This window comes from Rhincodon typus, chromosome 7 (assembly GCF_021869965.1).
Source record: "Rhincodon typus isolate 14 chromosome 7, sRhiTyp1.1, whole genome shotgun sequence".
Taxonomy (NCBI): domain Eukaryota; kingdom Metazoa; phylum Chordata; class Chondrichthyes; order Orectolobiformes; family Rhincodontidae; genus Rhincodon; species Rhincodon typus.
The window spans coordinates 61,229,949-61,243,631 of NC_063338.1; the positions used below are offsets into that span (position 1 = coordinate 61,229,949).

General features: G+C 38.3%; 1 protein-coding gene across 1 annotated transcript in view; it reads right to left on the reverse strand.

The window, feature by feature from the left end:
* Window positions 1-1,829: 1,829 nt before the first annotated feature.
* The window catches only part of snx4 (sorting nexin 4), a 59,940-nt gene continuing 48,086 nt past the window's right edge, over window positions 1,830-13,683 (reverse strand). The window contains exons 12-14 of the mRNA XM_020526792.2: window positions 9,737-9,882; window positions 7,022-7,136; window positions 1,830-3,544 (exon numbers count right to left, since the gene is read on the reverse strand). Of these exons, the coding sequence (XP_020382381.2) occupies window positions 3,497-3,544; window positions 7,022-7,136; window positions 9,737-9,882 (309 nt within the window). The 3' untranslated portion in view covers window positions 1,830-3,496. The remainder of the gene's footprint in view (window positions 3,545-7,021; window positions 7,137-9,736; window positions 9,883-13,683) is intronic.

Here is a 13,683-nt window from a genome sequence, read left to right on the forward strand (position 1 = left end):
TGGGCAAATGAATATATAGAAATTTGTAAATGGAAACAGTTAAAAAAAGGACCAGAAAGTATACAACATTAAAATTATATCTGAACTACATCTGTATTTTTTTCTGGCTGATTGCCTAGCCTCTTGCTTATTATCAGAAGATATCTTACCTTGCATGCCCACAAACGTGGATCCGTATGTCATAAAATATTGCCTACTTTCCCCATTTATCTGTGCAAAATGTTATTTCCAGTCATGGTTTGCATCAATTTTTCTTCCCCATTATAGAGCACCCATCTGCACGTTCGTAACGAAAGCTTTCCTACACAAATGATAGAATTACAGAAGCCATACAGTGCAGATAGCAACCATACTGTCCACTGGGTCTGCACTGACCCTCTGCAGAGCTTCCCAATCTATAGCCTGCACATCACTGGGCAATTTAGCATGTTTAATCCATCTAAACCGCACATTTTTGGACTGCGAGAAGAAACCAAAGCAGCTGGAGAAAATCCATGCAGACATGAGGTGAACATGCAAACCACACAGACAACAGTGCCTCAGTACCCCCCACGTGCTACAATAGCTCCCCTCCGTCTACGACAGCACTATCACACCATTTTGCTTCTTCCAGTAACAGAGGCTGTGCTACGGGGAAACTTAGATTAAATCAGAATTGAAAGCTAATGACAACTAAGTCATGTATACAATTGTTAATGGGCAGTTGCAAGACTGCTAGTGCAATCATCGGGGACCAAGAAACATGTCAAATTGCTTCACATCCATAAATTTTTTTAAGAAAAGGATTTGTTGGATTTTCACATAACATTTCTGTGAAATGTTTAAAGGGCTAAGGCTGGTAGGTAAAGCCACCACAGTCCTACTGGACCTGAGGGCTGCCTTCTCATTAGAGGGACAATTGATTTAACCTTAGGGTCAGCACACCTCAGATGAGGGGAGAGTTTGAGGGCAGCCATTCATGGTAACCCTAGCCAGTACAATAATTGAACTCATGCTGTTGGCATTGTTGGGGCAGCACGGTGGCTCAGTGGTTAGCACTGCAGCCTCACAGTACCAGGGACCCGGGTTCGATTCCAGCCTCGGGCGACGGTCTGTGCAGAGTTTGCACGTTCTCCCTGTATCTGCATGGGTTTCCTCCCACAGTGCAAAGATGTGCAGGCTAGGTGGATTGACCATGCTAAATTGCCCATAGTGTTCAGGGGTATGTGGGTTATAGGGGGTAGGTCTAGTTGGGATGCTCCAAGGGTCGGTGTGGACTTGTTGGGCCAAAGGGCCTGTTTCCACAGTGTAGGGATTCTATTATCTGGATTGCAAACCAGCCATCTCTCCCACCAGTACATTTAAATTAACTGTCAATTTGCCAATGTAGACAGCCTTCAAAGACCTGTCCCTCTTCTCCAGCTGAAGAGAATTAGTTCAGTTTTATAAACTTGCTTTTATATGTAAAGTTTGCTACATTTTCTGATGCACACCACACAAAAGCACAGCTCAGCAAGAAGCAAGGCTAGGTATGTGTAAACATAATCAACACTGTCCCTCAGGATTGCCACCCAAAAACTTATCCCTTCCACCAGGATGCATAAAGGTGGTCAGCAATATCAATTCTGGTCACCTCCTTCCGTTCTGATCTTTTAGAGCCAATGACTCAGAGAATGGAGAGAAAAGGAAATGATAAAAATCATGTCTTTTAACAAAGTTAATTTATTTTTCCCATTGTTAGTCTAGTGAAAAATCGACATTGAACAACAAAGCATCTCGGTCCTCACCTTGCTTGTGGTGATCAAATTTACAACTGAAGAAACAAAAAATGGAAAACAGAAGCACAAAACTTGCTTTTTAAAAGCATATTTATTCATTCAGCATTTTTGGCACAGTGGGATTGTGGATTCCTTTTATTCTTCTACAAACTCCAATGTATTGTCTGGTTTTATCTACACATGAATTTTCAGGCAACCTGTTGAGCAATCCAAGATGGAATCAAAGCAAACAGAACATGCAGTACACACATACAGACAAATAAGCACAAAATTGGCAGAAAATTTAAGGCACCTTCATTTTAGTGTTACTTATTCTGTTTTGGCATTTAAAGGCAAAATTTTGAAACTGCAAAAGGCAACAAAGTATTAAATGGAATCACTTAAGTCACTTCATCTTTTTAAAAATCACTTTTTTTTTTGGTCATTAAACAGGTAGTGTTAATAAATGTTCAAATTATCCCTTTTGCCATCCACTCTCAACTGGTGGTTGGTTAGCAGAATGTTTAAAATGACCTGCATGGTTGTTCCAGCACAGCTTAATACTACTCAAGTTAGAACAAATACAGAAAACTGAAGGGAATTCTTTGCTTTTCTTACTACACAAAAACATAATTATCATGGGAATAAGCGTTCCCCAACTGAGTTTTAGAATAGAAAAAACCACCATGAGTAGAAAAAGCAATTTCCCTTCAACACTTGTGCTGAAATTAGAGAAAGAAAGTTACCCCATTAGTCTTTAAATAATGACTAAAACAGTTTCAAGAGACAATTACAAAAGAGTAGTGTTATTAACTAAATGTTGCTATTTTAAAATCACATTTATTTAGATGTGCATGGTACTCATTGAGGTTTGAAGGGATGGCAGTCATCTGTCAAAATGTAAACTTCGAAATTTACAAGTTTTCGAAAGCTGGAATATCAAAGCTACAGATAAACTGGGTAATAACATTCATGAGTTTCTCAAATGAGGTTGTGAAAGAAATTGACTTTCATTGTCACTTGCAAATCATGATTGCTAACTGTACACATTGTCCAGACCATAAAAACCACTGAAATTATTCAAATTTTATGTTAATAAAAAGATTAGATAACCTACATGGTTATAGAAGATTGTTAACTTCTGGTGTGACCAATCATTTATTAGGATTGGCTGGTTGCAAATCATGTCTTCTATATCTCAGCCAAATTCTAGGCATTGAATGTTTATCTATTGATTTGTTTAATGCTGGAAGTTCAGCCAAAAGAATCAAGTAAAGCTGGAACCTTCTATTGAGACTAATTAAACAGGATATTTTGAACACAGATGAAATTAAGACATTGTACAAATCTACATATGAGCAGCTGTCCATTGTATTAAGAGTTATGGAAATAAGCTTTGTTGAAAGCCAATGCAAAACTGCACAAAAAAAATTGGCAGAATATATTCACATCTGGAAATGATCTGAAGGCTTTCAAATTTACAGGAAAAAACCCAGCATAGCACATGGATTAGTTTCTGAAATAGAATGAAATTCTCTGCCTGCTTTTCCCTTAACCCCACATCCCAAGAAACATGATTTTTAAATTTTATTAGCAAGACATTTTCTCACAAAAGTTTCTTTGTGCCAGTTCAAGCAAATGGATTGAAAGATAAATATACAATCACTGTAAAAAGGATTCCATGTGCTCAAATAATTTCTGAGTTCTAGCTTTCCTTGTGCTTCTATTATCCAAGGTTCAAGTTTATTGAAAGTAAACGTTTACATCTTGCTAAAGCATTCCTTAGCATTGGTCCAGACTTGAATTCCCTACAAAAGAAAAAACATGCATTTTCATAAATAAATTGGGTTTAAAAACTCATTTATATAGAACTTTTCATGACAAACCAAGCATTTTGCAGCCACTGAAGTACTTTCAAAGCTATTTTAGTGTAGGAAACCAATAGGCAGGCAATTTGTATGCAAACTCCCACAAGGCAATCAATGAACCACCAGATAGCTTTTGTTTGACATTATTTGGAGCACAAATATTGGCCAGGATTCTGGGAATACTTCCCAAGCTCTTTTTTTCAAAAGTAGGGTTGTGGGATATTTTCCATCCAAGCAAACAGATGGGGCCTCGGTTTAATATCTGAGCCTAAATACAAGACCTTTCTTAGTACTTCACTGGAGCATAAAGCCGAGATTCCAAACACACGAGTGGGGCTTGAACAGATTGGAGATAGCTAACGTGACCCCTCTATTTATGAAGGGTTGCAAACAAAAACGCAGAAATTATAAATCTGTCAACCGGAGTTCAGTAGTAGGGAAATGCTAGAATCCATTGTGAAAGACTCAATAACTGAGCACTTTGAAAATTGAGAGACACCAAGGCGCAGGGCTGGATGAACACAGCAGGCCAAGCAGCACCATAGGAGCAGGAAGGCTGACGTTTCAGGCCTAGACCCTTCTTCAGAAAAAATGTGACTGAGCACTTCGAAAATTGTGACAGGATTGGGCAGAGTCAGCATGGACCTTTGAAACGGAAGTAATGCTTAATAAGTCTACTAGAATTCTTAGAGGATGTAACTTGTAGAGTTACATGAGGGACAGCCACTGGATATGGTTTATTTGAAACCTTCAGAAGGCTTTCCAAATAGTCCCAACACCAAGTGATTAGAGTGTAAAATTAAAATACATGGGATTGTGGCTAGAGTATTGAGGGGATAGAAAACTGGTTGACAGACAGGAAACAACGTAGGATCCTTGGTCACTGACTGCCATTTAGAAAAGCAATGGCGAGCTGAGAGGAGCATGCAGAAATGCTTCAGCGTGATTCGGACAAACCGAGTGAGAGTAAGCAAACACACGGCAAATGCAGTACAAGTGCAGACAAATTTGAGCTATTGACTCAATGCAAAAACAGGAAGATGGATTATCTGAATGGGCAGGGCAGGGTAGGGGAGCATTTAGGATTGTATAATGAGAGCACAAGACAAGTCAGCTTGCAACAATACAGGATAAATTTATGAATAAGATGAGATAGGAGAAATCTCTTCACCGACATAACAGCGAGCCTGTGGAATTTTTGTTACTACAGAAAGCAGCTGAGGCCAAAACGTTACATGAATTCAAGAATAGGTTAGTTATAAGAATTTGGGGCTAAAGGGATCAAAGGATATAGGGGAAAAGTGGGAACAGACTATTTAGTTGGATGATTGATCATGATAATGAATGGAGGAGCAGGCTCAAACAAGGCTGAATGGCCAACCCCGTTTCTATGTTTCTAGATTTCCCAGCCAGGGTGGGGGTGGCAGGGCGGGAGAGAGGAGATCAAAGGAAGTTTCAATTTCCAAGATAGTGACCAAAAACAAACCCCTGCCTCCACTGAGAATTTGACATGTCATTTTCAGTGCCACTCAACATACATGCTACATCTAAAACAGTCAAAAGTGCTGAACTTGAGCTGCTCTTGGGCCATTCTCAGAACTCATTAATGCTGATCATAAATGCCACTTTTACATTGGAGTATTAGGTCATAAAATTTCTTTCCAAAAAAAGTAGGCAAGCAGCAAACAGTCTAAACAATAATCTTAAATTTTGTGCTTTAAGAGATCTGCACAGCTAAACCATAATAACCTGTTTCCATTTATTTTACTCAACTATGATATCTATTCTATATACTATGGTGAAAAGTCAAGCCATTTAGTCTCCTAGTAAAGCACTAGAATAGTCTTCAATGCAGAGTTAAATTATCCAGATTTTTCAAAAGGAGAGAGAAAAAAAAAAAGATGGGAGCCTATAGTAATACCACAAAGTTAAATTAGAGCAGGTCTTGATTTGATTCCTAAAGGCACACTGCATTGGGTTCCACATCTTAAGTCATTAAAATGAATTCACACTATTTTATTCACTCTTCTGAAAGAAAAATCATACCAATTTATCATACAGACCCCTTCAGATTTGATTAATCCCTCAACATAATTATGAATACATAAGCAACAACTTCAACCATCCCATATGCCTATAGTCTGTACAATTTTTAAACACAATGCTCAAAGTGTTGGAAATTGTCCTCATTATTAGGGAAATTAAAAGGCTTGGTCTAATAAAAGGAAACACTGATAAATTTGAAAAGTGCATTTGTTCCAAAAACAGTCCAAGTTAACGATTAGTATCCATTAACAAGGAGTTCAGTTCAATCATAAGCTGACTACAGTTAATATGCATTAACACGACCAAAAAAAGTTACTGAATTTCCCTCCAAGTAGTCAAAATATGAAGGATTCAAGTGCCCAAGTCTTACAATTTGTTGGTGGCAAGAATCTCAACTGAGAGACACCATAAATAGCTATTCAACAGAAAACTTGTTTACCGGGTTTAGTCACAATCCAAATATAACCAAAAGTTTCAAGAAAGGCAGAAATTATGGCCTGACTGACTATTTACTGAAGTACCATTTCAAGTTTGTGCACTTGAGCATGCACCAAAAAAAAACTATATTAACCCCTACAAGTTGTATATTTCCCAAAAAATTAAGAATCAACTCAGCAAATTTGTACAAACATTCGTGACTTGTGGTGTTTATTTGCTTTCAGAAATCTGATAAGTTAGAACAAATGCAATCCCTCACCACCATTTAGACCAATTTGGAAGCATTTCAACACAAACAAATCAAAACAGAGACAACTCTTTTTAAAAAAAAAATAAAGATGGATTGGTGCCAACTAAAGAAATTATAGGCTCCAGCTTCCTGGTGAGGTTTCATAGGCAGTATAACCATAGTGTTGATGGGGCAAGAGGGCAAAGAGAAAATAGATGACAGGAAAGGCGAAAGCATTTTTCATTGAACTGGTGAAGAATAAGAGACTTGGGAAGAGAGTATCTCACATATTCCTCTAGTATGACAGCCATCATCTTAGAATATAATCACAACAGGAACAATCACTGAAATGCATTGTCGTCTAACATTTTTGTAACTAGGACAAAAGATATGGACTCCTAAAGTCAATTCTAAGCCACAGCAGTGAACTGTTCAGTTTTCAAAACTGAAAAAAAAAAGTTTAGCTTGGTTCAATTGAACATTTTCAAATTGGTCTGAATCTCAACTGCAAAGGTCAAGTTTCAGTTGAGTATAGCCTCAAAAGCAGAACATTTGCAATTAAAAATTGTGGCAAAATACTTTCAATCCCTAAACATGCAGATGATCATGAAGATTTATGTTTACGAGATTCAATTTTCTCCTCACTCATGTCATTCCATCCATGGTGGTTTTAAAAAAGGCAATTGCATTAATGACCAACCCACCTTTTTGCACATGCTTATCTGCATTACTGCATAACTGATAAGAGCCTCTTTCAGGTCATTGTTCTTCTGTTCCTTAAAGCGCTCAATGTCTGCCCAGGCATCCTTCATGAAATCTCTAAAATTTGATATCAAAACAGAATGTAAACATAATACAAGCCTGAATTTAAAAGGAACTCAGAACTGGGATCCACCTTGAAGTTTTAAAAGTTAACGACAGAGTGAATTAAGCCGAAGACACATCCATCATGGAAAAGTACAAGAGCAAGTTGGTGTAGGCATACAGAACTCCCACACCAGAGGAAAGCAAGCATCAGTAAATGGCACTTATACCTCTAACTTGTTCAAATTCATGAAGCTCCAAGGAAAACCAGGCAGACAATGGTATAGCGGTAATGTCACTGAAATAGTAATCCAGAAGCCCAGGATAATCTTCTGGGGACATGAGTTTAAATCCCATCATGACAGCAATGGAATTTAAAAACTATTAAGTTTGAAGTTGAAAAGCTAATTTCAGTAAAAGGTGACGATGAAACTATTAGCAATTTTCTCAAAAAGCCATAAAGCTCAATAATGTCCTTTAGCAAAGGGAATCTGCCATCCTTGCCTAGGAGACAACAGTTCAAGCAGATTAGATTTTACCCCAAGTGGATGTTGTACCCAAAACTATACCCAAAATTGAATGTGGCAAACAGACTCCACCACAAAGCAGGTAGAAATTTTTTTTTTTTTTTGAAAAAACAACTTTGACAAGAAATTGCACTCCTTGGTATTGGAAGGCAAGGGGGTAAATTGGGGTTAAGATATTTCAACAAGAGTTGTCAAGAAAGGCTTTCATTTATAAGAGTTATTCACCTTAAAAAGAACCTTATGTAGCTGAAAAGAGGGACTTTGAAGTGAAAGCATCTTTACAAAAGTAGCAATCGTGTGAAAGAGCTACTACAATATTTTGGAACTCAAAATACCTATAGTGTGGGAACAGGCCCTTCAGCCCAGCAAGTCCACACTAATCCTCAGAGCATCCCACCCAGACCCATCCCCTATAACCATCCTAATCTATCCATCCCTGAATACTACAGGCAATTTAACATGGTCAATTCACCTACCCTGCACATCTTTGGACTGTGGGAGGAAACCGGAGCACCCAGAGGAAACCCACACAGACACGGGGAGAATGTGCAAACTCCACACAGACAGTCACCCGAGGTTGGATTCGAACCCAGGCCCCTGGTACTGAGAGGCAGCAGTGCTAACCACTGAGCCAATCAGAAACACAAAAATATTGTTCAATTGTTGAAATGCAGACAAACATTCAATTGTGCAAAACCCAGATTCTGGGTGGGTGCAAAGGCTGGTAGGTTTGTATTTTTGAAGTTATGAAATACCTCAAATTTCCAAAAGCACATCACATTTACTTGGAATGAAATCAGTGTTATGCAATAATGAATAAACAATTGTACTATGTGAATCTCAACTAGCCCCAACCCCTAACCTCATAACGTACAATTTTTGTTCTCCTTCAGTTGCTTATCAAATTCCCTTTTCAAAGCCACCATTTGATTTACCTCCAAGCCTCAGGCAACTTTCCAGATTCAGTCTACTCACTGTATAAAAAAGTATTTAATCATATCGCCTTCAATCCGTTTCCTCTGGTTCTTGTCCCCTCTGCCAAGGAAACAGTTTCCTTCTATTTACGTTGTCCAGACCCAGGATGATTTTGAACAATGCCCTAAAAATATCATTTCAATTTCCTTTGCTAAAAGGAAATATCCCAGCTTCCTCATTTTAACTTCTTAAGTGAAAGTGGGGAAATCAATCTTTTCTACACCTTCTTTAATGCCTTTACATTCTTGCAGGTGAGTGGTGTCTAGAATTAGACAATATTGTAGTGGAGATCAAATCACTTTTTAAAAAGGGACATCATTACTTCCTTGCTTTGACACTCCATGAATAATGAACCTAGGATTCCTATGCTTTTAAAATCAATTGCTCAACCTGCCCTTCTGCCTTCAAATGATTTATATGCACATCTCCAAGTATCCTCGAGAGATAGCACCATCCTGTTACCTAACACATTAGTCTACAAACTTCAAAAAAGCTCAGAAAACAAAGTATACTCAAAGATTAATTTGGACAAACAGGGTACCAAACAGTATGGGGTGGGAATGGGCATTTGCTGCACTGCATGGCTAAACCTTTCAAGTGAAATCTCCTGGTCAATGGTTTATCTCTTTACTTTGGATAATTTCACATCCCCAAAGAACGTTCCCGAAAGCAGAATGGTTCAGGTTTGTTCAAGGTCTCATTTTAAACACAGATTGGTGAGAAATTAATAGTCAATATTTTGATAAATAAATATTGAATGGCTCATTCCTTAACCACTTTAAACCAGTACAGATTATATTTGCAAGTTGCATTAAAGCTATCAAAATGCACAAGTGGCATAGATTCTGTACTCAGACTTCTGAACAATTTAAAATCTACAATCAAGGCACTCTGAATAGTCCAAAGTTAAAGGAAGGACTCCAAAAAACACTACTGAAAATGACCCCTTTCAAAACTCAAAACCTATCAAATCTAGTAGAACTTCTAAACAATTTTTTTTTAATACAAATCCAAAATTAGTTACTAAAGTCTGCACAAAATCAATGCTACAATACTTTCAGTCAACAAGATTTGTTTAGCAGTAGAACATACAAGTTGTACTGCTGGCCTTACTCGCATTCAAGATTCTTGGCCTTCACAAGCTCCTCTCCATCAGCAATTTGCTCCTCCAACATGTTTAGCTTAGCTTCTCTTTGTTCCGGTGTTTCCTGCCCAAAAAGTTTACTTGTCATACCTTTCAGGGAGAATGTTCTTACTGTCTGTAAAAAGATGAAAAGAATAAAAATTGGTGTCATCATTCTAATGTAGCAAATTAGATATTTCCATAAAGACATATTTCCCATTGTGGTCATTAATCAATAAAAAGAGTAAATACTGTTAAAAACAAGTTATGCAAAATATGAGGCTATAATATTTGTCTATTAAGACAGATCAGAAAGAATTCATATGACGACTGAATCCAGCAATACACAAAAACTTAGCTACTTAGCATCCTGATGCAGTATAGAAACTTAACATACAAGGTTGAAAAACGTTCTGCAATGAAGCCTACAAAAAGACCGGACATCAGATAGGGATTTCCACAGAAAGATTGAGACCACTTCAATGGATAATTTCACAATTTTAATGACGTATAGAAGTCATGAACACACTTGCCCAAAGAAAAGGGAATTGATGATTGCAATTTGTACAGATGCTACTCCCACTCAAACAGTGAACGAACTAAGTGATGAAAGAAAATGGTATGCAAAGAACATAAGAGGAGTAGCAATTTACCACTTTGATGTTGCCCAGTCACTCAATATCATGGCTGATTTGCCCAAGGCATCAATTCATCTTTTGCATCAGCTCATCCCAGATTCAAAAATATTGAGTGATTTGATGGATAAACTACCTTCTCTCAATACTTTTTGATCTAAACCTCCACAATTCTGTCAAGACCCCTCAGAATCTTGTATGTTTTGAAAAAGGATTTTATCAAGGTTGAAAGGGTTCAGAAGAGATTTACCAGGATGTTGCCAGGTATGGAAGGCTTGGGTTATGAAGAAAGGCTGGATAGGCTCAGACTTCTTTCCAATGGGAGTGTAGGAGATTGAGGCGCAACCTGACAGAGGTTTATAATATAATGAGGTATAGATAGAGATAATGGTAGTTTTCTTTTCCCTAGGATGGGGGGATTTAAAGACTAGGGAGCACATTTTTAAAGGAGAGAGCAAAGATTTAAAAAAGACACGAGGCAATTTTTATTTTTAATTCACAGAGGGTGGTTAGCATGTGGAATGAACAATGTAATTTTACCCACATCCACCACTTCCTCAATGTTTAAAAGACATTTGGATGAATAGGAAAAGTTTGAAGGGACATGGGCCAGGAGCAGGCAGGTGGGATTAGTTTAGTTTGGAATTACGTTCAGCATGGACTGACAGGTCTGTTTCCATGCTGTAGGACTCTGACTCTTCAAGAAGATTACACCCATGCTTCTAAACTCCAATGATTAAAGATTTAAACTTATTAAGTTTTTTTGATAAGTCAACCGCCCCTTGGGTGGCATGATGGCTCAGTGGTTAGCAGTGCTGCCTCAAAGCACCAGGGACCCAGGTTCGATTTCACCCTCGGGCAACCTTCTGTGTGGAGTTTGCACGTTCTCCCCGCGTCTGCAGGGATTTCCTCCGGGTGCTACAGTTTCCTCCCACAGTCCAAATATGTCCAGGCAAGGTGGATTGGCCATGCTAAATTGCCCATAGTGTGCAGTGATGTGTAACTTGGGTAAGTTATAGACGGATGGTCTGGTTGAGATGGTTCGGTGTGGATTTGTTGGGCCGAAGGGCCCGTTTCCACACTTTAGGGATTCTATCATTCATCACAGGAGTCAGCCAAGTGAATCTCTTTAAAACAGCCTCCAAACCCATATGTTTTAGAAAAGATATAGGGACCAAAATCGTACACAGCATTCCAGCGCCAGCCTCACCAACACTTTGTAATAAGACTTCTCTATTTTAAACTCTAAGCCCTTAGCAATAAGGAACAAACTCAATTTTCCTTCTTAATTACCTGCTGCACCTGCAAGCTAACATTGCTTAAGAACACCTAAATTTCTATGGTGCAATTTTTTGGAGAATGTTTGATTTCATTAATGTGCCACTATTCCTCCTTAGTGATGGACTCTACCATAGCTTGACATCTGTTGTTGGGATAAACTGACCTCCAGGATCTTGCTTGGTCTCCTCCCATCTTGAAAAGGGGTGTCACAAAAGCAGTTTTCTAACCCACTGGAACCTTCCAAGAATTCAGTGAGTCCTGGAATATTTTGTACATTATCTCCATTATCTTTGCAGCCACCCCCCTTAAATTCCTCAGATTCAGGCCATCAGATGACTCTGTTGACTTTTCTGCCTTCAATCCTGTTAGTTTTGTCAAATATTTTGTCTCTTGATAGACAGCATTACAAGGTTTTTCCTCCTATAAAAAGGACTTTTTTTTTTTATATAAGCATTCCAAAAATAACAAGCAAAGTGTTCCACTGTGAAAGACACAACATGTTGGTTAAATCACATGCCATTTCCCTGTCCACCATTATTAATTCCCAGTTGATCCTCCTCCATCCTTACTTTAGCTACTGCTTTTCTTTGTATATATCCATAGAAGCTTCTGCTGTTTCTTTTTATATTTCTTCAAAATTTACTTTCACAATTAATTTCCTCCCACTTTATTTGCTTTATCATCCTGAGTTTAATAGAACTTCCAAATCCTCAGGCCTATGAATTGTTTTAGCTGCTTTGTATAGCTTGGTTTTTGATTGGATACTCTTCAACACCTTAAGCGTTCATCGTTCTTGCCAAATCCTTCATGAAGGAAGAAATTTATGCTGAGCATTTTGAATATCTACTTAAAGCTCCGTCATTGACTATCTATTGTTTATTTTCCAGCCTGTTTTTGACAACTCAATGTTCATTGCTTTAACACCGAAGGCTGAAAGGAACAGGCTGAAAAAGTTTAATGCCAGTTAAGCTGGCATATGCCACTGCACTTTTCAAGAGTTGTGCACATGCGTTAATGACAGTGAAGCTGGAATAAACAAGGTCTGAATTTGTAGGCAGGAATAACGTACTAGGAGACACAAATGACTCAAACTAGGAGCCTGAGGAACTCCAGATAAACCAATTACATGCAGTACTCATGTGGGTAGTTTAGATTTTTGTTTGCCAGTTGTACTTTTCCTGGGCTGCTGCACAATTCCCTCTAACAATTGGATCAGATGACTAGAACCTTGGAGTGTCTGTCCAGTACATACTTTTTAACCTAGATTTTACACAGATTTGCTTAAGAACTGTTCATGGTAGCCTGAGCAGCATGACTTAGTAATTCAGTTAGCATCAAAGCACAATTACAGTCACAACATTCCTCTCAATCTACGCCCCAAACAATATTAATTTCCTCATCCTACCTCAGTGTGCTCACTGCCTTCTGCACCTGGTCCCACCCCTCACCCCAACTCATCTCCGGAATCCACAGATGCACATTGGAGGTCAGTGGACAGCTGAACATTTCTAGGGAGTGAGAACAAGGCTGAGCACTTTCAGGATATGAGGAGAGTAAAAGAATAAAAGGATAGAATGAACACAGCCAGTTTGGGATGGATGTGCACTGTGGGACATGAGAACAGTGTAAATCAATGAACCAAAGACAGATCTTAAAAAGGTTGCGCCTTCAGTTCATCATGAAAGAGGGAGGATAATTTAGTTGAAAATATGCTTGCCATTTCACCTCCTGACTACTGGCATTGCATCCTTGAAGCTAGCACTGGAATATACAACATCCCCATCTTATAACAGCAAGTGGTCAGAAAATCAGACACACTCCCCTCAGTGATCAAAATCTGGACCAAAGTAATTCAAATCGTATTGCTGGTATCAAAAAAAAAAAAAAAAAGGCGTGAGCAAAAGCTATACTAACAGAAACAAACATCTGAATTAAGGGCCTACCACAAAAAATGAAAAAAAGGGTTCAAGATTACAAACCAAAAGATAAAATGCAAAATAAATTGAAGAACTTTTCCCTAG